This window comes from Cyanistes caeruleus, chromosome 3 (genome assembly GCF_971803275.1).
Source record: "Cyanistes caeruleus chromosome 3, bCyaCae1.hap1.1, whole genome shotgun sequence".
Classification (NCBI taxonomy): Eukaryota; Metazoa; Chordata; class Aves; order Passeriformes; family Paridae; genus Cyanistes; species Cyanistes caeruleus.
Genome location: NC_141703.1, coordinates 23401373 through 23425532, shown reverse-complemented (window position 1 = coordinate 23425532; position 24160 = coordinate 23401373). Strand labels below are relative to the sequence as shown.

Here is a 24160-nt window from a genome sequence, read left to right as displayed (position 1 = left end):
CCTCTTTTCTTTCTTCATTAACAACTCTCAGAAGCAGTTACATCCCTGCCAGGTATTTAGGGACATGCTTCCCCTTAAGCATGGGTTAGTGATTTAGGGCCCAAGGGTTTACACCATTAAAAAAAAAAAAACTAAGACATAATCAAATGCTATTTAATTAGGCAACATATCCACAACTTTTAATAAAGTTTTGTACAAACCACAGATTTTTAGCCTGCACTGAATTTTTTGAAGAATAAGTTTTATAAAGTATTCTATAATATAAATTTTACCCTGTGTATCTTCAGCAATGCCCTTCTCATTTAATTCTATATTCTTGCTCTAATCACATACCTTTAAGTAGCTCAGTTCTGTTTATCATTATGCTAAGTATACATTTTACAACAGCTTACTATTTTCTAAAGTGGATAAACTTGTAGGGGGAGAAAATCTTTGCTTTCAGCTTTTGCAAAATGTAAATATTAGCAAAATACTTTACATTACTGACATGTTTTGATCAACAGAGAAAATAAAAATAAAGCTTTTACCTAACCATATTCTAAAATATGAGCATAAGTTTTATGAACAAGCAGAACTTTAATAATTCGGGAATATCTGAGAGAATCCATATGTTTAAAGGTAAGATAACATTTGCAAAATTCTGATTGTTATAGTTTGCTGAAACATGGGCATATTCAGTACCTTGTAGCACAAGAGATAAACCTTCATAAAATTATGCACATAATCCAGTAAACAGTCCTTGACTGCAGAAAAAGTACTGACATTGTAAATATTTGCTGAAATATACAAAAATTTCTATTACTAAATCATTTTTAAAAAGATAAAACAATTATACTAATTTGTCTTCCCTAAACTGTCTATAAATGAATCAGATAAAAATGGGACAAATACAAGTACATATAACACTACATTACTTCAGGTTTTTTGACCTAATTCCATACTCCCACTGTTTGGAGTTCCTTATTTAAAAAAACAAAACAAAACAAAAACAACCAGTGAATACATTCTTTGGAAAATATTTTTTATTATAAAATGTACAGTATATTGACCTTAATATTATAAAACACTGTAATGTATCAGAGTCTTGTAAAGACCAATAATTTATAAAATGAGACCAAGGTCATTGTTACTCTTGCTAGTCTCATAGTCAGATTAAAAAATATATATAAAATATATAGTGAATTAATTGACCAGAGCATCCTTAGTAGCTGGCAAATGTATGTTCCTATGTTAAGGTAGCTAATCTCTGCATGTATTTTTATTAAAATAGATCATTCTTATTTGCTAATTTAGTCTTTGATTTCGAAGAGCTGATAGAAGCATGAACAGAAAGGTTAATAATCATATTCTATAAGCCTAGATTATGTAAAGGTGCTGCAGGGTATAAAGAAAATTATGTTTTACTAAAGTACTTCAATCACTGCAGCTCACTTGTTAACAGTTAATACTTCTTTGGTACTTTTAAGGTGCTTGTTAGAACAAGAAATAGCTTTGGACTATTGACAATGGAGTACTTTAGGTCTCAGATGCTATTGGATAGCATGAAAAACCACATTACACTGTCTTAACAATTTGAAGACCTTTTTCAATGTATTAGTCTTCTCAGTTCCAGACTTATTACCATATTGAGTACAAAAGAAAGGCAGATTAATTCCTTTTTCTTTCTCTCCTTAGCCATTGTTGCAAGCAGTACTTTCCTCATTGCACTCATTTGGCAGTGACTTGAACACCAGTATCCAGTCAAAAGCACTTGTTTTAATGCTAGAATATGTGTATGTAGGTAGTTTTGGAATCACTGCCTAGTATGTTTTTAGCAGTGCATTTATAGAAGCCTGCATCCCTTTGAGTGGACTGCTGGATGACTAATGACCCCTGAGGATGGAGGAATTTGTTTCCATACAGACGGGATTGAGCTCCTGTTGTCAGATGTGATTTATCTGGAAGCTCCCATGTTATTTCAGCTTTAGGAATCCCAATGGCCATGCAGTTCAGTTTAACTGAATTTCCAGGTCTGGCATAAATGACAGGTGCTGGCTCGCTGGTGATCCGAGGAGGATAGGCGATCACAATGACAGGCACAGTCATAACAGAAGTGCCATACTCTGTGGACACTTTGCACAGGTAAGTGCCCCTGTCAAACACAGAAGCCTCACGCACTGTCAGTGAGCCATTCTCCATCAGGGAAAAGCGACCCACAGCCTGGGGGGCATCCATAACCATTCCATTGGGCAGTGTCCAGGAGATCTGCGCCCGGTGGTTTGCCTGGGTGATGCAATGAAGCTGCAGAGTTTCTCCATTGATGATGCTCACCAGGTTGTTGTACTGGTTGCTAATTTCTGGCCTGAGTCCCACCTTCAGGAAGACTACTCGTTCCACATAACCTCCCGGGTTTCTGGCTGTACAGCGGTAGGTCCCAGCATCCCCGGCAGATAAGCTGCTGATGTGTAAGATCCCATCCCTCTTATGGTAAAATCTGTGCAGGCGACTGCCACTCAGCACCTCAGAGCCGTTGGGAAGGATCCAGCTCGTGCTGGGTTTGGGGTTCCCCTGGACTGAGCAGTTCAGATTGATGCTGTGCCCAGCAATGGCAGTGATCCTTTCACTGACAGGGTCTCTGAAGGAGGGTTTCTCCAAATGGTCTGTGATGAGGAGCTGCACGAGCAGTCTCGCTTCCCCGCCTTCGTTCCGCCCAATGCACACGAGCTGCACGGCGTCTGTCTGCCTCACCCCTCTGATGTCCAGCGTACCATTGCGATGCACAGTGATCCTGTTCCCATAGTAGGGAGCCGGTAAGACTACTCCTTCTGGAAAAGCCCACAAGACACGCGGAGCAGGGATGCCCTCAGCTTTGCAGTCAATAAGTTTCCGGCTGTCTCTGATGGCTGTCTCCCTCACAGATGTTATTGCACTGAGGTGACCATTGATTCTGGGAGGCTGAACGTCAACGTGGATCCAAACGATCTTCCGGTCTTCTCCAGCACTGTTCCGTGCTACACAGGTATAGTTACCACTGTCAGACCTTTGGGCCTTTTGGATGAGGAGGGTGCCATCTCTGTATATCTGGTATTTGTCAGACAGCGCAGGAATAGGCCTGTTGGTTGGGGAAAGCCAGGTCACTTTGGGAGTGGGCTCTCCTTTGGCTTCACATGCTACTGTGACAACATCGCCATAAGGTACATTAATAGTGATATATGTTTTGTTCCTGATGGTTGCAGGCTCTGCCACCACTTTGACCCGCACTTTCATTTCATCCTTCCCAATCTGGTTTTCAGCATAGCAGGTGTAGTCCCCTTCCTCTCTCAGTCCAACATCATTGAAATACAGGGTTCCGTTATCAAAGACCACGTACCGCTTTGCCCGGCTGCCGCTGTCATCCGACTGCATGAAGGTATTGATCATGCTGCCATCTGGAAGACCCCAGGAGATCTCTGGATTTGGCAGACCTGTGGCTACACAGTCAACTTTCAGGTCCCCTCCATACTTGACCTTGTGGTTATTGTCATTCTTATGTTCTATTTTTGCTGGTTTCATCATCACATTCACTTTGAGGACCACGTAGTCATCCCCTATCTTATTGCGGGCCACACACAGATAGTCTCCTGCATCTTTGTCTGTAACCGAATGAACAACCAACGTCCCATTGCTGAATACTTTGATTCTAGTCTCCAAAGTGCTGTAAGGAAAGAAAAAAGAACCTAACATAAGCTACAAAATCACATTTTGGGTATTAACTACTGAGAGAAATCTGTGGGGGAATAACAACTCAACAGTATTAAAAAAAAAAAAAAAAAAAAAAAAAAAAAAAAAAAAATTAGGAGAGGAAAATTGCTTTTGTTAAATAATTAGATGGTCAGAAATTTCTAGGATATTCACCACCAAAAGGCAAATGGAAAAAAAAATAATTCTACTCACTTGTAACTAAGTAATTCTGTTGTGTTTAATGACTTTAATGATGTTTTTGACCATTGAACATCCACTAAATACTAAATTATGATGGTTTTAACTCTTCTGACTACATGTGCATTATTCTGTAACACTGAAATATGAGATCTCTGGATGATATAATCCACATGAGGCCGTATGGACCATAATGGAGTCTGGTACCTGGGTCTTCAGCCAAAAGCAAATAAAGATGAGGAACTTCCTCTGCCCTTGGGTATAAAGATTAAACCTTTAGAAGAGTCACAAAGAAGCAAAATGTTGCTAAGCTTTGAAATAAGGGACAAAAAGTTTCCAGTATACTAAAAAAGTCCTTTCCACTTCACTATGGAATTGGTGTATTCAGGTCAAAACCAACTTCCTCAGCAGACACAGTTTTCTCCCCAAAGAAGATCTCCAGTATTTGAAAAGCAGCTCACATAAAGATCATGAGGGAAAACAAAAAAGAAACACAGTATTTTTTTGCTACCTCTATGAGGCATAAAATGCAATCTGGATTTTGTGCTATCTACAGGTTACCTAAATTTATTTTTTGTCAATATAAAAAATTATGACTATGTTCAGCTGTGAAGAAAGTTGTTCCAAATTAGGCATTTTAACTATACTGTGTTTATACCAACTGCTTATAGTCTGTTTATTGTGCTCAAAGGTGAGCTATGAATAATTTATAGCACAGAAATTTGTTTTCAGACAAGTGTTAGGACAGTTATTGTAGGTTTATAGAAGTGGTATTTTAACTGATATTGCAAATATTGGAGAATGTATTGTTTTGGGCATTTATATGCAACCAGGTTTACACAGACCTTATTGTGGGGTAACATTTGTTTATGCAAGACATTAAAATTATTATGTTTGTTTAAGTAATTACAAGTTGAATTATTTGCTCTGTATTTACTTTGTGTAATTATTTGCCTAAGAGATAAAATTCAATGATTCATTTCTCCTGGGGAAAAGCAGGCACCTCTGCAACATTATTCTGACTAAGCACATTGGAACAAGCAGTACACAAGCTGTGTCTCTAGACTTTTTAATAAGTTTACAAGTGGTTGTAAAAGACAGACAGTGGCAGCTTATCCTAAAAACTTGAAGCTAGCTTTTCAAGAGTAATACTGCTACCAAGAAAATTATGCTAAGATACAACTCGACTATCTTTTGATATAATCTCACATTCTTTCTTAAGGATTGGGTGGATCATTCAGAACCCGCAGAAGTCAGGAATGAAATTTGTACTTGAGTGGGCTATTCTCGAAGTTCATCTAAACTTCAATTTACCTGTGACACCCCAAAGAGTAATTTACCTGTGAAGGGAATCAATCATCCTTTTGGAAGGCAACCTCCACAATATCCGAGGCCAAGGGTCACCAGAAGCACTACAGTCCAAATGCAGGATGCCACCGTATGTTACATCTGTTCTCTGAGGAGAGCTCCCAGTGATTTTAGCATTCGATGCATGCTTTTTCACATGGAGTTGTACTGTTCTCCTGGCAGCTCCCACCATGTTAGCAGCAATGCACTCATAGGTCCCACTGTCCTTGGGGGAGACATTGCGAATGTAAAGAGTCCCATTGGGAAAAACAAATAAATTCCCATTGACAAACTGAGAAGGTCGGATCTGCGTGCCATCAAAGACCACCCAGCGGATGTTGGGAGAAGGTGCTGCCTTGGCAGTGCAGTGGATGTTAATACTGCTACCAAGGGGCAAGGAAATGTTCTCTTGCTTATCCTGCTGGATGATGGGGGGTAAGGCTGCAATGTGCAGCCTCACTGCAACGCTGTCAGCTCCTGCAGCATTGCTCGCTACACATTTGTAAATTCCTCTGTCTGAAAAAGTTGCTTGCTTGATAGACAAGGTTCGATTTTCATGAAGCATTATCCTGCTTTCTGTGGCTGTGACTGTCTGCAAAATCTTCCTATCTGGGAAAATCCATGAAATTAGTGGGCTTGGAGTCCCGCTAGCCTGACATTCCATTGCTATGGTCTCTCCAAAGTAGACTGTGACATCTCGATAGCGGGAAAGTAAAATTTTGGGCTGGTGGGCTAAAACTGTGAGCACAACAATCATTTTATCTATGCCGTGCAGGTTCTGAGCTGTGCATAAGTATTGCCCACGATCCTGAAGCTGAGCATTTCGGATAAGGAGAGTACCATTTTTCCAGACCTCAAACCTTTGTAACTTGCTGTTGGCTGTCATCAGAGCTCCTGTGAAGGTGAAAGGAAAGAAAGAGAAAGTCAAAGGGTTTAAAATGTTCATTATTGAAATAAAGAGGTCTTAAGTGACATTTTAGGTTTACTCAGCACCAATTACAACTTCAGAGGGTCTGCATCTTCTGACACTCTCCATAACTCAAATTAGTCTTTGTTTCTATTGCAGAACTAACCACTAGCTTGCAAACATGGACAGTGTGGAAATTTTTGAAGGCCTTATGTTTTAGGATCCCTCTTAAATCTTTATGTAACTTTACTGTTCCTTTTGCATATGGAGATCACACACACACACCCCCCAATATTTAAGGCAGCCACATTAACAAACCCATACTCGCAAGTGTTGCCATAATAAATTCTAACTGCTGAGAAAAAGCAGAGTTGTCTGCTTTTCACAGCCAAAAAATTACTCTTCAAAAATGAACTCATTAAATGGTAGCGGTTTTCTTTTACAGAAACACTGCAAATCTATTATTATTTGTAATGATTAGTTGCAATTAATCATTTTCTCTACAATGATTATAAATTACAGGAATTTTTCAGTATTTTGAACTACTCCTGTGATAATGCTGCATTTCTGTGCAATACCCCTACAAACCATGGAAGAGCACATTTTTCTCTGTCTTACCTGTAGAGACTTTTGTCCAAGTAATAAAAGGCTTGGGTTCCCCAGCTGCGTCACAAGGGATAGAAGCATCTGTTTCAGCAAGGATGGAGATGCTCTGAGATGCTTTTGTGATAATTTTAGGTCTTCCTCCATGTACCCTAAAATTAGTGGAAGGCTGAATTGCAGTTGAATTGTGTGGCATAATGCCTCCCATGTAAGGAACAGATGGAAATTTTTGATGACGCTGATGGACACTTTTAAAAGGATGAATTGTAGTGGTTATTTGTGGTTTTGTGCGCTGAGAGAGAAAGGCTGGAGGGGTGATCTTTAAAATCACTGGTGGTGATGCAGTCATTGTGGCATGTGGCATTGGAGGCACTGGAATAGCTGTAGCTTTCTGCACTGTAATCCCAGTAGGTAAGACCTGAGCAACCTTCCTCTCATTTGTGTCTTTTGGCACTAGTTGACTAGTAATATCTGGTTTAGGATGCATATTTAAGTGAGGGAATATCCTTGTTCTGTTGAAAAGGAATGGTATTCTGGAACTGGGGTAATAGGGGATCCCTTGACTTGGTAGTCTCCCTGCTGTGCCTCTGTTATCTGGAACATGGTTATTTCCAAAAAATCTTGAATTGTATCTGTTCTGACCCTGATTACTGAACTTGCTTTCGATTAATGGCTTTGTTTTGTGAAATGGAGAGGCTTGTGTTGGGGTAGCTGTTTCTCTCTGGGAAGCAAAAGTTTTTCTGTCCTGGATAGTATGTGCTGCATATGCTGTTATCTCTGGTTTGTTTGTGTAGTGAAGAGGCTGATGTGTTATAAAATAGCGAAGTGGGCCCTGTGTTACAGGAAGCTTCACTGTGCCTCTTACTGGAATGTGTTTTGGAGGCACAACAGGTGGTCTTTGGTTTATGCTTGGTATCATTCCAGCAGGTGGATGAGGAGGATTTGGATTAAGCAGTAAACTGTTGTTTGATTTGCTACTATACAACTCCTTGAATTGCTTCTCTTTTGACTGTATGCTAATCCTGTTTTGATTAGAGGAAGGAGTAGGGTGGACATTCTGGTTTGAGGTCATCACTATTTTGTCACCACCTGCTCCAACGTGTTTTGCTTCTGGCAGCCCTTCTTGATTGAAGGCATTGCTCTCCTTGGTGGTATAATGAAGAGATGGATGTGAAGTGCTTGAAATGGAAGGGGGAAGACTGGCAAGTTTTATAAATGGAATAAAAGCAGTCGATATAATAGGAGGCTTTTCAGTTGTCTGTGAATGAGGAAACACATGTAACATAGATTCCTTTCTATCCAAGGAAGATGGCTCTGTCCCAGCCTGGAGAGTAACAGATTTCTTTGTCTCTCTAACTGGAAGAGTTTGAGTTTCTCCAGTGCTGAAAGAGGAAGGTAAAGTAAATCTCTCATACTGCTGAGGTGGCTCAGCTTCTGCTGGTGTTTCTATAGATACTGTAGGCTTCCATGGCTCCTTTGAAACTGAAAGGTCCTTAAAAACTTCTACTGTGCCAACAGGAATACTTAAGTCACTCACAGTGGGATACACCAGCTGGAATGTTCCAGCAGTTGTTTCATTAACCATTCCTTCTAAGTCAAATAGGTTAGGCTCTTGAGATTTTGGTTTTGTTGATAGTATTGAGCTGTTCCTATATGCAGGAGAAGTTGCTGTCCTTGATTGCTCTGCCTTATGATCCACAGGTTTAGAATCTGCTTTCATGTCCTTCTCCACAGAGACATTGTCTAATGAGTGGAATGCTGGCACTTCACTTTGCTCTGGTTTCAGAGGTACACTTGGCTCTTTTGTGGGAAGTGCATCATGTACAGCATATGATGATAAAATTGTGATGGGTGCAGTCACTGGAAGTTCAAAGGCTTCAGGGCTAGTAGGGTGTGTCACACTTTTAGCTTCAGGTAAAGTAGTGGGCCTAAAAGAGAAAGTTGTGATGACATCTCTGATTTTAGTAAATTTCTCTGTGACACTTGAATCAATAATTAATGAAGGAGTGGATTCCATGCGCTCCTTTTTCCTAGCCTGTATTTTGATATTTTTAAGATCAGGACTTTCAGGAGTTCCAAAAGAAGTTTTGGTAACAGCTTCAATTTCAGGTGTCCTTGTAATCACAGGCATTGCCTCTGTGGTTAAAACAACACGGGGTAAAGGCCTTGGTCTTTGTCGGATTCTGTTTGGCCTTCTCCTTCTCCCATAAGGCCTTTTTCTACCATGCTGAGTAATAAGTGAAGGCATGGTCTTTCTATATGGAGTTGTTGTGGGGGCCATTGTGGTCAATCTACTGATGGAAGAAGATGTTTCTAACCCCTCTGCTGTTTTATGAGGAGCATTAGCACTATGCAAAATGAATATGGGACCTTGTTTTGGAATAGCCAGGTTTCTATGTTCCTCTATCTGAGAATTGTCTGCATGAATGCTGAACATGCTTTCTTGAGTCACTGTACTTCTGTGAGTTTCAGGTTCTTCTTTGCTCTCAACCATGATGGGTGTGACAGCTGGAAAACTGTTACTTAAGTCTGCCATTTTTGTATGACTTGTGGATATTTTTTTGTGCTGGTATCGTCCATCATTGCTCTTTTCTCTAACAAATGGAAAAGTAGATGAAGGAATAGTAGTAGTGCCTACAGAATCTGTTGGGATGATCTCATCAAACTGAGAAGGTGCCGAAGTTATGGTGTCAACACTAATTGGGCCCACTTCATTTAACTTCAAGCTTGTATCCAAGGTGCTATGAAGATCCACAGTCTGAGACTCAAGGAGAGTAGCATCAAGTGGTAGCTCAGCAAAAGCAGAATTTTCTTCAGATATAGAAGATACAGTCTTATCTACAGTTTCCACTGTGAATAAACTGCTCTGAACATTAGGAAAGTTTGTCACAATTTGTTTGGCTAGAGGTTCCTCAGTAAGGGCAACCGAATCATTTGTTCTGACATCAAGATGCTGTTCCCCTTGTGGTTGCAGAGTTGCAGAGACAGAAGTCAAATATGGACCTGATAAAGCAATTTCTACAGCGTCATTTGCAGGTGTTTCTAAAGCCCTGTGGTTGGAGAAGGGTTCAGTTTCTGACCTTACTAATATAGACTGGACTGAAAACACTTCTGTGTTCTGTGAAACAGTGACTGAGAACTGCTCATCTTCACCCACAGGTGATGCATCAGCAGAGGAATCCACCACATCAGGCCCTGTCTCTGAAGGCAGAGGGCTGGGTAAGGGATAAGGAGTGGGAGTAGTTTCCTTCATGACTGATGGCAGTGAAGTTGTTACAGAGATGGTGGTAGCTGTTGTTCTAGGAAGATTCTTCCCACGGACCTTTGCCAAAATGTCAGCCCAATGCTGTGGATTAATCTGTTTGCTTGCCACATTAATTCTCCTTCGAGATTCAAATACTCTCCGGCCTTCTGCAACATTGCTGTCTTGGGTTTCATCAGTACTTTTCCAGATTTTCATTTTCCTTCTGCCCTTCTTCCCCTTTTTAATTTGAGCCTCTGGGACTTGGTCACTTTTTTGTTTAAAAGGTATTTCCCAGTCTTTCAGGCGGTTCTTTCTTCGTGGGAACTCCTCCACCCCTCCTGTCCCTGATCCCTCCTCATCATCTATGACCCGCCCTGTTGTTTTTGACAAACCTTTTGAGCCTGGGCGCTTCTTTAGTTTTATTCGTTTAAATGATCTGTCAGACACCATTTTATTTACTGTGACCCTTACAACAAACTGATCTGATCCCTGCTGATTGACAGCCACACATCTATAATGGCCACTATCAGTGACATGGCTCCTTGGAATAAGCAAAGTACCATTGGGAAGCATATAGCCTTTCGAAGAGTTTGATAAATCATTGAGTACCTGACTGTTTGGAAGAATCCAGCTCAACTGCGGGTCTGGGATGGCAACTGCATTACATGGCAAAGCTATTGGATCGCCAACGTTTTTTTCAACTCTCACTACATCTGAATCAGCTACCTGAATAGCTGCAGGCTGCACAAAAAGTCTGTAAGACATTACATCCACATCATCTCTCACTTGGGCAATGCAGTGGTACACACCTCCATCAGTGTAACTCACTGCTTTGATTATTAGTTGGCCATTACTGAGAATGGAAAACCTACTGTCTTTCTCATTAAAAGGTGCCTGCAGTTTAGTTCCATCTGGAAAAAGCCACTGAATGGAGGGGCTCTCAGAAGCTTTCACACTGCAACTCAGCTGACACTCTGACCCTTCCACCACACTCTGTGCTGTCCTTGTGCTCTGATTTTGCTCTATCATTACCCAGTTTCTCTGCTGCTTGGTGGTTTTGGTATGAATTGTCTGAGAAAACACAGTAAAAAAAGATAGCACCACTTTTTTCCCTGTACTCTGGCGCCTGTTTAATTGGATATTTATAAGAGGCTGCATCACCCAGGAAGGCTCAGCCTGTATTTGAGCTTTTACACCTGTGTAGTAAAGAGCATCATAATCTGAGCCTTGCCTGTACTGATAGCTTATTTTAGGCTCTTTTCTGAGCATAAGTTCCCTCTCTAATTTGACAGGTACTTCACTGTAGTAAGCTATAAGCTTCCATAGTTTTTCATAGTTTTCTCGATTCATTGGACATTCAAAATCCAGTGCAATTGTGGCATTTATATCTATCTCCTGAGTCTGGATTTGATTCCACTGAATTTTGGTAGAATCTGTTGGTTTTTTGATTTCACAGTTCAGGTGGATTATATTGCCATGCTCATCAGTCATATTTAGAGCAATGTTCCATGGTGAGGACCGAAGCTCTTCCAGAGGGAGTTCATAACTGTCACTATCTTCCTCATCTTGAGTACTGCTATTTTGCCTCAGTGAGGACTGAATGACAGGCTTCCTACAGGAAATATCTTTCAAGTTCTGAATGTCTTCTTTCTGTAGTTGTTTTGGGCTGCTGCACTTAGCACACAGCTGTCCCCCTTCATAGGCTTTGTCCTTTTTGCATTTTAAAACACCTGAAAAAAATAAAATTGAAAAAAGAAAATAAGAGGGAAAACAATAGGTAAATAAGCTGAAAAACTCTGTTCTAGACAACTCTCAGAAGTATGAAATAAACTTCACGAAGATTGCATTACGTCACATGACACATAAGGCAAGACTTCTAGAACGGCACCTCTTCGTTTTACAGCTGAATGTGCATCTGATTCTCAATCTGACCATGATTTCTTCCGAATCTTCTCTTCATGACAGGATTGAATACTTCATCCTTCTGAAATTTAGATTCACTGCCTCTGAATTAAATGCTGACAAATGGAAGTGCACAGGGCAACATTTAAATCAGCAACAAACTACTCTGTGTCAAAAAGTCTGCATTTGTACAGCGACTGCCTAACTTGTGGATCTAATGTGAAGATGAGAGGGACCTTTCAGCTTTCAAAAATACAGAGTTTACCAGAGAAATGCTGGACTTCCTCATTAAATAATCCAGGAAACTCTTTTTTTCTTCTCTATTGATTAAGAACAGTACTGGCAGTACACAAAACATTATATTGTAGCTACCAAAATGGGCTGATTAGTTCTTGCACTTGCAAGGTATTAACCAGCAGGAGAAAAAAAAAAAAAAAAAAAAAAGGTGCCACTTCTTCTCTGACCTCTGAAACAACTGTAAACTTTGTAATAATACAAAAAAGTTAAAACAGAGAAGAGCTAGACAAGGAAAACTACAGTCTTGACTCCTCTCTTCTGTCAATGCAAACTTGTTGTCTGCAAAGTAACAATCATATATTTATTACACTGTTCTGCTCACTTGAATGTTAAATGTCACCTTAGGTATTTAGTTTGGAAGCATATAGTAGATTAAATGTATTACAGTTATTCTAGGAATAAGTATCATCCTGAAGAATGAGGGATCTTTGAATGAATGAACAATACAACGGTGAGTTATAAGGCAAAATGTCAGGAGAAAGGGAAATGCACAGCAAATCCTCATACCATTATTTTAATTGAAAATATATGCTTTTCTAATCTGAAAAATCAGGTTTTTTAAAAAAAGTCTTACAAATGGAATACATATATATATATATATATATATATATATCTGCAGTTTGCTACTTGCAGATTCAAACGATGTTTTAAAGATAAGGAAAAATTAGTCCACAATCAACTTGGCAGTGGCTACACTGAAAAAATTTAATAACTCTTTCTGGACAGAATTCCGAAAGAAGTTAATGTTACAGTCATGTACAGATACAAAATCTGTCATACGTGAAAAAGGCATGGATAAATTATTCCTCCTTCCAAAAATCATTACTATTTTAGTGTAAAGTGGTAATTTAACTGAATAAAAATGCAGCACTGCACTAAGAAAGGAATGTTCAGCTAGTATCTCATAACTTATATTGAAGCTTAAGGACACCCATTACACATACACACACACATTTTGGATCAAGAAGAGAATATAAGAATATTAAAATGTAAACTAGTGAAATACAGTATTTAAGTCAGATGACTCAAGTACCTGTTTAGTCAGGAAGATTTATACTACTCATTCAAGCATTGCACATTCTTAAAAAGCACCATCTTGCAGTCAAGTGCAAAACTGCAATTAATTAAATATTCTAAGATGACAAGACCCACCATCATTCACCATATGCATTCCAAAATCATTGTATAAACCTTGTCACTCATTTGAGACATCTTCAGTTACAATTAAATGCCAATTCCCTCTTAATATTTTAGGAGTAGCTCTGGTGTGACACCAGTTCCTCTGCTGAACTGAGATGCCCGAACTGAAAACTGACACTCAAATCCCTCAAATAATGTATTCCTGATACAGAGGCATTATAAAACTCTTTTTGTTTCTGCACACAATCAGAAGTGTTCCAGGCTAGGCATTAGGATACTTATCTCTAAGTCTGAATGAAGATAAACAAGTTATTTTATGAAAAAATTACATGGTTGAAAATGGATACACTGCAAGTACTTGAAAATACTTCAAATAGATTTGCTCCATCATAAAGGAAGTTGTGGTCAATGAAGAAACATGGATGGACATGAAGAATGCATACTACAGCCTTAATGTTAACAGATTCAAAGTTAGAGTGGGCTTAACCAGGAATTTGGTAACCTAATTTCTTTCCTTCCTTAGACAAACAAGTTCAAATCCAATGTTACCACCTCCCATGACAGCATATAGTCAGTAGCTTCACTGGTTGAGGACAATTGGCAGCCCTCAGCCAAAGGTGTACTGCTGTGCAAGCAAATGCAGTCAAAGGTTATAACCCCTTTACAGTTATAAACCTCACTACCACTTCCATCATCACAAATGTAATGGCTAATTTCTTTGCTCTTAAATACATATTTTTATCTAATGAAACAAAACTGCTTTCTTTTTACAGTGTTTTTTAAATACACACATTTATTGAATAGTAACAGAATTTAACACTGCACACAGACATCATGTAGGTAATAACACCCAGGAAGTAACAAAACCATCAACACACAGAACAGGAAAAAAAAAAATCCATGTTATGAGTTCAATAAAAACTGGTAGCTTATGTTCCTACCTCCAGAAACTTCATTCCATTCAAGGAGCCACTTCAAACTGCAGTCACAGGCCCATGGATTTCCATGAAGGTAAAGATTTTCCAGCAGTGGCATGCCTTGAAACATCCCTGCAGGTAAGGTCCTAAGTGCATTTTCAGATAGGTAGAGATGTCTTACTGTTGACAATTTGAAATAATCAAGGACCATAAATGTTGAAAAGGTGTTGGGGTGAAGCTGCTGGAGTAAATTTCCTTCTAGGTGGACAAGTCTTAGAGAAGTTAAACCATTAAAAGCATTTGGATGAATAAACTCAATTCTGTTGTGGTCCATGTGCAGCCTCATTAAGCTTGAAAGTCCTTGGAGAGTTTGGCTGGTTATGGCTTTCAATTTGTTGTAACTAATTTTAAAAACCTAAACAAAAATTAAAAAAAAAAACAAAGCAAAAACAACCAAAAAACAAAACAAAACAAAAACCAGAGATTTTTTTTTTTATCCAATTAGAATAGCAATCAAGTAAATTTTTTCCTCCCACCTTCAAATATTTTGCACCACTGAAAAACCATATGCTCGTCAGAGGTAGAATAAAACTGAGTGGTAGTTGGCATTATCAAGTTAGACACAGGCATAGTTAATAGATATCCAATGCATTTTGGGGGAAAATGTTATGTTAATCCTACAAAGGCACTATAAAGAACACTTATTTTTGTTTTCTGTAATTCATGGAAGTTTTGAAATTTAGGAAAACCTAAGGATTACCTGCAGAGACACAAGATCTTTCAAAGCACCATTAGGAATATTCTGAATGTCATTTCCATGTATCATGAGCAATTCCAATTTTGTAAGTCCTGCAAAGGAGTTTTCGTATACAGACTGTATACTGTTGAACCTGGGGAAAAAAAAAAAATCACACATGCAGTTACAATTTATACACTGACTGTCACAGACTGCAAATGTAAAATTAGTATAACCTAACTTTCAGAAAAAACTGGAGGGAACTTAATGCACTATCAAAAGGCCAGAAGTTACTGAAAGACTCTTACAAGGTCCAAGCATACTTAGTTCATGTTTACATTAAGATTTCTTTTAACTCACTTTGTGGCACTTTAACCATAAATTAGGAGTAAAAGTAATAAATAGGCGTTTAAGTTCTAATAGTTGTCAGTATATTTTTCCATGTAACTCAGTTTATAGAATGGAAATAAGTTAATGGCCTATGGCCAAACCATGATGCTATGGAGCCTGGCAAACTAGACAGGCTGCAGTGTTGCCAAAGCAGCATTTAACAATAAATAAATAGAGATTTGGAGAGTAAACATTAAAAATGGGTTATCTCCCAAACAGCACAAGAAGCAGTGAGTCACATCCTGCTTCACTTACTGTTACAGCATGTAATTTGCTACATTAAGTAAATACATAAGATCTAGGAATTGACCTTACAATTACATCATTTGAGCACTGAAACTCTTCTTAGATAAGGAATACAGAAAAATCTACTCTTTGAAAATAAATCAGTTTTGCTTTGGAAAAGCAAATCAGGCTTTATTTGCCAACTTGGAGGAGTTACATTTGGTGGCCTAAGTCTACATTTGCATTTTTCATATGTATACAGAAAATTAAATGCATTATCTAATCTAGGCATGAAGTCTTAAAATTCAGCATAGAATTTTAGAGATTTTTCCAATTTCTTGGTATTTTCTAGAAAGCAAGGGAAGACAGCATGAAATTAAAATATTTTGAATAAGGAGAAAATACTTTTGGATCTTCACCATGTTATCTATCTAAAAATTCTTAATTTGCTAAAAATTTGTAATACTGTATTAATATTTTTAGTTCTTCTGCAGATCCACTGAGCTTATAGCAGACATCTTATATAAAATTTCTTATTTCAAAGTAAGTCCTTAAAAAAAAAAATGAACTTGCCTAAATAAAAATTTTTCTTAGATAATTTCCAGTTAGAAAAATAATCTTCACCTTCTAAACACATAGCACTTCAAATAGCAATATGATAAAAGCACTCTTTCAAAGTGAAAGTGCAACAACAGACAGTTAAGACTGTTTCTTCCTGGGAAAGGACACAACTCAGAAAAGGTAATTTGTGATGATGCAATACAAAGAGAGGAAATGTCCTTTATGCTAACAGTATATCAAATAATGTACTTTACTAAAAATCAGCCCAAACACCTTAGTAACTTAGAAGCCCATTTTCAGAAGCAAATTAGGGATTAGAGTACATATTTCTGTAATATAGCTTTACTGAGCACAGGTGCATTTTGAGACTAAAATTAGTCTTTAGGTGAATGAAATGTTAGTGGATCAAAATTTTAACTATAGAGAAGCAGAAAAGAAGCCAAACCAAAGTCACTACTGCCAGCCACTACATGATCAGTTGCATCTTAGAGGCTTTGAGGTTGTCAGGGTGAGCTCATCATGGGTAGTGGGACAGCCCTGACACCAAGCAGAAGAGGACTGAGACTCTTGCACTGCTCCTTATCACACAATTACCCAACGTGGTACTTTTGTGATATGAAGCCTACCAACAGTCCCTGCCTTCTTGTCTCAAAATCTGACAGATGTGAGTTGGAAATATCCTGGCAAAGGAAAGTGACTTGGAGTCTGAGCAGTCTCTTCCCAACATGCTTATAATGTGATTTGTTGCTTGAAATAAGTGCAACAAATCCACAACTCCAAAGGCAATGGATCAAATTTATTTCCACTGTATTAATTTAAGATATGCTATATCTCATTGTTCTCCAAAATGTTACTGGGTTACATCATAGAATTTTACTCCTACTGTATTTATATTTTACATCAGGTTTAAAATTCCATATTCTGTAGAAATCTCATAACAGATTTAATTAAATGCCTTTTTTTATACACTCTAAAACACTGTATGTTCTATTTACCAAAAATTAACTCACACCATGGTATAAATATTTATTTGAAAGTAATAGTTCTGTTTGAGACAAAAAGGCTGAGCTAACTTCTCCATGCCAGAAGCTGTAGCGATTGAAATCCGACACCAACAGGTAAGTACCCATCCCTGCAATTCTGCTTGAGAAGTACACACAGAGATCCTGGTTTGCCACATGTGCGCAAAGCACTCCAGGCTTCTGCACTAAGAACATTGAACTGTTTGCTCCAAGCTGCCATACGAACCCAAAGTTGATTCTTTCCACGTGTTTGGGGATACGTGCCGGCACGGCTGCCAGGGAGCGGAAGGTGCAGTGGACCTCGGTGGGGAGGTAGCAGGCGCAGGGCTGGGGGCAGCCCAGGGCGCCCAGCGGCAGCCCCAGTCCCAGCATCAGCACCACGGACAGCGCTCCAGCCGCCACCCAATCCCCCATCTTGTCGCCTCCCCTCGCCCGGCTCCTCCTGCATTGTTGTGGGACAGGGAGGAAGAAAAGAAAGAAGAAATTATGGTTTTTTAAAAACTTTTATATACTCTTTATATAAACTCTTTATATACCTAGTGATTACCTGCATTGTCTAGAAAGTCGGTAGACAATCAAGGCCATGTTCAATTGGAAAGCCATTTTCTTTATTCCGTGTCATTTTCTACTTCAGTGTCAATTTCTCCCCTACTATGCACTTTTACTAAATAACTATTCTAAAAAAGTTATGCTATCTCCCCATGTTAAAAAATGTTATAGGCTTATTCTGTACACCAAGTATAGTACTCCTCTCACAATAAAACTAGAAACCTTCTAGGAAAGTCTAGCTCAAGCAAATTGCCAGGGTTCCCTCTACAGTCAATGAAAGAAAAACAAAAACAAAACAAGCCATAATCACTTGAAGATTAATAGTATCAGTTATTGTACCTCATCAGATAACTAGAAATAGTGCAATTGAGCTGCATTAGGTACCAAATTAGCAAACTCGTATCACCTAGCTGCCTAATTTTTTAGCAAGCTATTAACTTTTGGTAGGGTAAAATGTGGCTCAATGAATCTCATTCATAATAGATATAGGAAATTATTGAGATATGAAGTGAAAGAAAGAATTAGTTTGCCATAGATCTAGGCTCTGTCATCCTTTGCCATGGGTTGCTCTGGGATGTTGGATACACTCTTACATTGCAATCTAAACCAAACAGTTATTATGTCTGATCAGAAATTACAAGATTAGACCATTTGTTTAAAAGCATAAGCACAGACCTCAGAGGAAAAGTTTATAATAAGTCAACCAATACCCAAGTTCAGGTTTTCAGAAATGTGTGTCGAAGTCTGCATGGCTAGAACCACAGAGAGTCATATAAAGAAGCACAGAAAAGAAAAAACAAGTTTTCAAGGTTTCAAGACCTTGAGCACTAGCAATTTCTGAAAAACAAATCATTTATGCAACATCTTATTAATGATTAAGCACCCTAACTCTGGACAAATGACTAAAACATTCCTATTCATATTCCTACCAACAGAAGAATTTGAAAGCCTTTCAAATTAAAACCATACAAGAATACAGGCTGCTATTAGTAACAGAAATTTAATATTCCTGCTTTTGTACAACACCACAACAATGACAGAAAGGCATTCACTTGTACCAGGTACTATTAGTTCCATTAGTTACTTGCTTGTAGTATAACAGTCAGATTTTCTTAGGTCTGCAAGCAACAAGATGCACATTTTCCCCCTAAGATTACCATGTGCAAACCATTACAGTTCAAAGGAGAGGCTTGTTGGGATGAAGTTTTCCCAAATATCCGTGGTCAAGTTAATGAGACATTTAGCATTCTTTAGACAAATAGCTTGTAATTTGTTTAAGAATTTTCAGGTGCTGTTTTCCTTATATTGTCCTTAATGAAAATTCCTTCTAGAAAAGAGCCTACCCATTTCGATTCCTTTTGTGATAGGTCCCTTTCAGGACATGTTCATTGAGGCGAAAAGGAGAGTGCAGTGACCTGTGAGGGGCTGGGGAAGGGTCTGCCAGCAGGACTTACCGCGCTGCGCCCGCGCCCAGCCGGGGCCGCTCCCCCGGGACTCGCCGGCATCTGCCGGAGCGGCTCCGGCCGCGCCGCGCCGCCCCGCCGCACGGGGGCGCTCTCGGCCGCCTCGCCGCCATTGGCTGCCTCCACCGCCCCGCGCAGCGCACCGGCCAATGGGCTGAGGCCCCGCCCCCGGGAGGCGGGGCGCGGGCGGGCCCCGAGCGGCGGCGCTGGCGCTCCCGGCGGGAGGGGGCGGCCGGCGCTGCGCGGCGCGGGCCGTGTGCCAGCAGCGGCTGTGCCGGAGAGGGCTGCGGGGGAGATCCCCTCGCCTCCGTGTTTCTTTCTGCCGTACCGGAGGACAGACGCTTCCCATTAGCGAACGTCCCCGCCGGAGCGGGCGACGGGAGCGCTCGGGCAGAAGGAGGGCGCCGACACACGGTGGCACCGCCTGCGGGACGCCCGACGGCCGCCGGCCAGGCAGCCGCACAGCCCGCTCGGCTCCCCGCGCAGTCCTTCAGGGGAACCCCAGAACCCAGCCCAACCCGCACCCGACCGCGCTCCGGCAGCGGCGGCCGTGCGCTGCGCTTACCTGCGGCCGGGCCAGGCGCTCTCAGCAGGCGCTGCCCGCCGCTCCCGATGCTCCGGGGCGCTGCGGCCGGCCGGCGGCGCGGAGCCGGCGGTCACCTGGACCCCGCTCTCCCCTCCGGCACCGGCTCGCCGAGGCTCATCGCTGCCTGCAGTGGTCCGCCTCGACGCCGACTTAGGATTTCTCATCGGCCGTCATCCTGCGGGATCCGCCGCCGCGGCTGGCTCCCCCCGAACAAACATAAGCGATGCGCGGCAGCCGGGCAGGCACCGCCGGGTGCTGGTTTGTATCGACTGCTATTGTCTCCGAGCGCTCCCCTTCTCCGGGTGCCCCGAGAAGTCCCGCCGAAAGTCGGGACGCCGCAAGCCCTCAGCCCCGGCGGGAGCCCAGCGTGTCCCTCCGGGCGCTGCGGGAGCTCCGTGGGCCGGCGGGCGGGCGGGCGATGCGGGCGGCCCCGCGCCGCCGGACGGGCTGCCTGGGCGCGCAGCTCTTCCCGCGGCGGCAGCGTCCCGCCGCCCGCCGCCGCATGGGGCCGAGGGATGCGGGTGCCGGGGCGCCGCGCTCCGCCCGCCTCCCCGCGCCGGGCGCTGTGCAGGGGGAGGGCGCGGCGCAGCGGCTCCTCTTGCGGGGTGGGCGGCCCCTCCGGGGAGGGGGCGGCTGCGGGCGGGCCCGCGCCGGGGGCGGGGGTGGGTAAAACAGGCTCCGGAGCCGGCGGACAGGGGTCGCGGCAGTTGCGGTTTCGCGTGGGTTCGGGACCTGAAGCTTACGGAAAGTTTGTCTCTGGGACCTGGGCACATCCAGCACAGTTGAAGCACTCAAGATGTGCAGCTGTGCATCTTGTGCGCTCACGCACGCGTATGCACGCAGGAGTTCAGCACATAATCCTTAAACTGGACCGAGCGGTTTGGGATTCTTTCTCTTCCCATGGTGATATGGTGCTTAGAGACACGGTTTAGTGGTGGGTTTGGCAGTGCAGGGTTAATGGTTGGACTCGATGATCTTGAGTTCTTTTCAGCCTTAACGATTCTATAGTTCTTTGATATAGGTCTCCTATCACAACACAGAGAACCAATCTGACATGAGCCCTCATACTTCATACTGGCACAGTTCCACTGGGGATACCTGCATCCTGTCTGTATGTGGGAATTTGGTCTCTGCGATCATACTCAGACAGACACTCCAATAAATGCATGTGAACAGAAAACCTCAGAACTAAAACAGAGAGGAAACTACAACAATAGACAAAAAGACAGGAACCAGTAACAAGTAACAGTAACCAGACCGAATGTAGACCTGGTCATGAATTGCCTTTTACCTTTAAAATCCACCAGAGAAGCAAACTTTAGTTTAAAGTCATTAAATCATTGACATCCCTCTTCTCACTTTCTCTCCAGTATGAACAATTTTTCAGTACATGAAAGTAAGCTTATCTTTAGTCCAGTGAAAAATGCATCATTCAGAAGACTATGCACTAGTGTTTAATTGTGTGGTTTTTGGATATGCACAATTTCATGTTCCCTAGATAGCCAGTGTGGCAGTTTTCCTCATCTGTTCTAAAACACCAAAGAACTCAGTCTTTCAAGGCACAAAAGAATTGCAGAAAAGAGCACAGACACATCTTGAGTCATAAGAATGCCTCTGAGTTTTCGTATGGAACTTTCAAATTCCATCTCCAAGGTAAGTCAGTATAGTGAATGGCATTATGTTCAAGGCTGTAAAGTTGTAGCAAGAGGATCATCACCAAATTAATAGAAATAATCAGAATCCTAACTAAATAACCATTTTTGACTGTGAAACCTGTTAGAAGTGTGATTATCAAAAGGGCTGATGGGGAAACCTCTTCAACTTTTAGGAATAAGCTGTTGTCAGAATCTGGACAAGTCATATCTTCCAAATGCATTAATAAAGTTTAACTTTTAAAAGAAAAGCTTCTTATCCATGCTTTTTGCTGCAGAACCTTTTTTATGTTGTGGTGGGCAGCTTAGCTCCACACAGCCTCTCTCTCACTTACCCAGTTTGATATGGGAGAGGGAATTGGTAGGGAAAGTTTGAGAAATCATGGGTTGAGACAAAGACAGCTCGATAGGTGAAGCACAAGGAAAGCAAAACAAGGAATTAATTCACTACTTCCCATGGGCAGGCAGGTGTTCTGCCACCTCCAGGAAAGCTGGGCTTCATCATGAAAAAAAAGTAACTTGTGAAGGCAAATGCTGTAGCTCCAAACATCCCCCCTTTTCACCTTCCTACCTCAGCTTTATATGCTGAGCATGGCACCACATGGTGGCTATCCCTTGGAACAGTTAGGGACTGATCCAAGGAGCAGTCCCAGCTGTGTCCCCTACCAGCTCCATGTGTGTTCCCAGCCTGCTCTCTTAGCAGGACAATGTGAGAAGTAGAAAACACCCAAACACCACACCAGCTTTGATCAGCAGTAAGAATAAGTATTCTTGTGTTTTCCACACTTTATTCACAAATTTAAAACACAGCACCATATAAGCTACACTTAAATTAATGCTGGAATAAAATATTTCAGACAAATAGAAATAACACCATTTACAGAGTGTTCACTCTCTTCAGCATAATTTTTTTCAGCCAAGCAAAGCCAATACCAACCCATATTGTATCAACTCTGTATTAACACTAAATGCATCAACAGTTCACAGGGTAAAACCACACTACTTTGACAACAAAGCATATCCAGCTCTGATATATATGTTTTCTTTATTGCAATGTTCTACAATTTTAAAATGGAAATTATGGGAATGAAAAGTATTAAGGACAAGATTTTTTTACCTGATGTGTATTACAGTTAGGATGTTAGCAGTAAATATTGTCTGTGATATGGAACTTGTAGATGCTACATTTACTTGGACAGCCCTGTGGTCACAGTATTTTTTTTTAGTTTTTTACTTTGAGATTTCAAGAGGAGGCATTTACAGGTATCTAGATAGACAGCTGCTGCAGCAGTATAATTTCTCTGATGCAAGGTTGTCTGGCATCTGGTGCAGTAAATGGTTGAAAAACATCTTTACAAACTGTTTCAAGATTTAACACTCAGTTTAGGGACAGGCAGAGTAAATAAATGCTGAAGGAAATAATCCGTATCGCTGATATTTGCCATTTCAGCTGCGATACCTGCTGTTTACACAGAATTTACAAAGTAGTAGGAAAATATTTCAAAGGAACAAGGGAAACCAAGTAGAAATACTTGAACTATAAGAAGCACCAAGTGAGTTTCTGATACAGCCATTTCTAAAAGTTAGTCTGTCGGTAAAAGGCTGTTCATATGAACAAGAATCTGTTTGTTGTAGGTGGCATCAAATGACAGGCTTTTTGACGGGACTGGGAGGCAGCTAAGCATGAAAGTCTGAGAAATGGTATTATTAGAGAAAACTTTCTTATTTCACTGAACTTCACTAATTGTGAAATGCCTTCACTTTGTTCAGATTGGCAGTATTTGAGCGAAAATTCCATTACTACTGCTGTCCTTGTGGTTGGTTAGCTCACAGGCTGAGAAGTTACCTTCTACCTTCAGTAAAAGCCGACATCAAAGCAGGATTTTGGCAAACTATTGTAACGTGACTGCTCTCTCAGAAATGAAGTTTTGCATTTTCTAGGAGCCAGTTATCTGCTTCTCTCTTTGCAGTTGCAGTGCCAGTATGTTGCTGCCCTTTGCAAGGGCTCTTCTCTAAACCCTTCTTCAGACAGCTTATATCCTCCTTGCCTTCAGGTTTTCCTCTTTTTGTTTTTTTTTGGTTTTTTTTGTTTGTTTTTTTTTTTTCTTTCCATGGTTTAGTTGCTCTTAATGACTTTAAGATGAGAGAGAGTAGATTTAGATTGGATATTATGAAGAAATTCTTCACTGTGAATGTGGTGATGCACTGGAACAGGTTGCCCAGAGAAATTGTTGACACTCCATCCCTGGAAGTGTTCAATGCGCAACAACTCAATGCAGCACTACAGGCTGGGGGCAGAGTATCTGAAAAGCTGTCCAATGAAGAAGGGCCTGGGGGTGCTAGTCAACACCCAACTGGACATGAGGAACTTTGGAACAGGCTGCCCAAGGGGGCGATAGTCACAATTCCTGGAAGTCTTCAAGAAATGACTGGACATGGCACTAAGTGCTATGGTTCATTTGGCACGGTGGTGTTTGGTTAAGGGTTGGACTTGATGATCTTGGAGGTCTTTCTCAACCTTAGTGATTTGATGGTTCTATTCTATAATTTTAAGGCCAGGCTTTATGGGGATCTGAATAAAGTGGCATGGTAGAAGAATGATCTTTAAGGTCCCTTCCAACTCAATCTGTTCTATTATTCTATGATTATTCTTGCCCCTAGTTCTGCTTCCCGGTATATCAAAGTGTACTGCTTTATCCCATGGTTCTTGCTGAAAGAATAG

The 24160-nt window shown here is 41.1% G+C and overlaps 1 protein-coding gene across 1 annotated transcript; it reads right to left on the bottom strand.

The window, feature by feature from the left end:
* Positions 1-1007: 1007 nt before the first annotated feature.
* Positions 1008-20039, bottom strand: MXRA5 (matrix remodeling associated 5). The gene is made up of 7 exons (XM_086880160.1): positions 19766-20039; positions 17415-17630; positions 15015-15144; positions 14279-14669; positions 6770-11728; positions 5238-6138; positions 1008-3673 (listed from the first exon to the last, which is right to left on the bottom strand). Exons 1-7 carry the CDS (start codon positions 19948-19950, stop codon positions 1762-1764), a joined length of 8694 nt encoding a protein of 2897 aa, XP_086736286.1. The 5' UTR covers positions 19951-20039; the 3' UTR covers positions 1008-1761.
* Between the last annotated feature and the right edge of the window lie 4121 nt (positions 20040-24160).

Coding starts and splice junctions, on each gene's coding strand:
- MXRA5 (XM_086880160.1), bottom strand. CDS start 19,950: ATGAGAAATCCTAAGTCGGCGTCGAGGCGGACCACTGCAGGCAGCGAT. Junction 14,670..15,014: donor AAGATCTTGTGTCTCTGCAG/GTAATCCTTAGG, acceptor ATTTTTGTTTAG/GTTTTTAAAATTAGTTACAA. Junction 6,139..6,769: donor TTGGACAAAAGTCTCTACAG/GTAAGACAGAGA, acceptor TCACCTTCACAG/GAGCTCTGATGACAGCCAAC.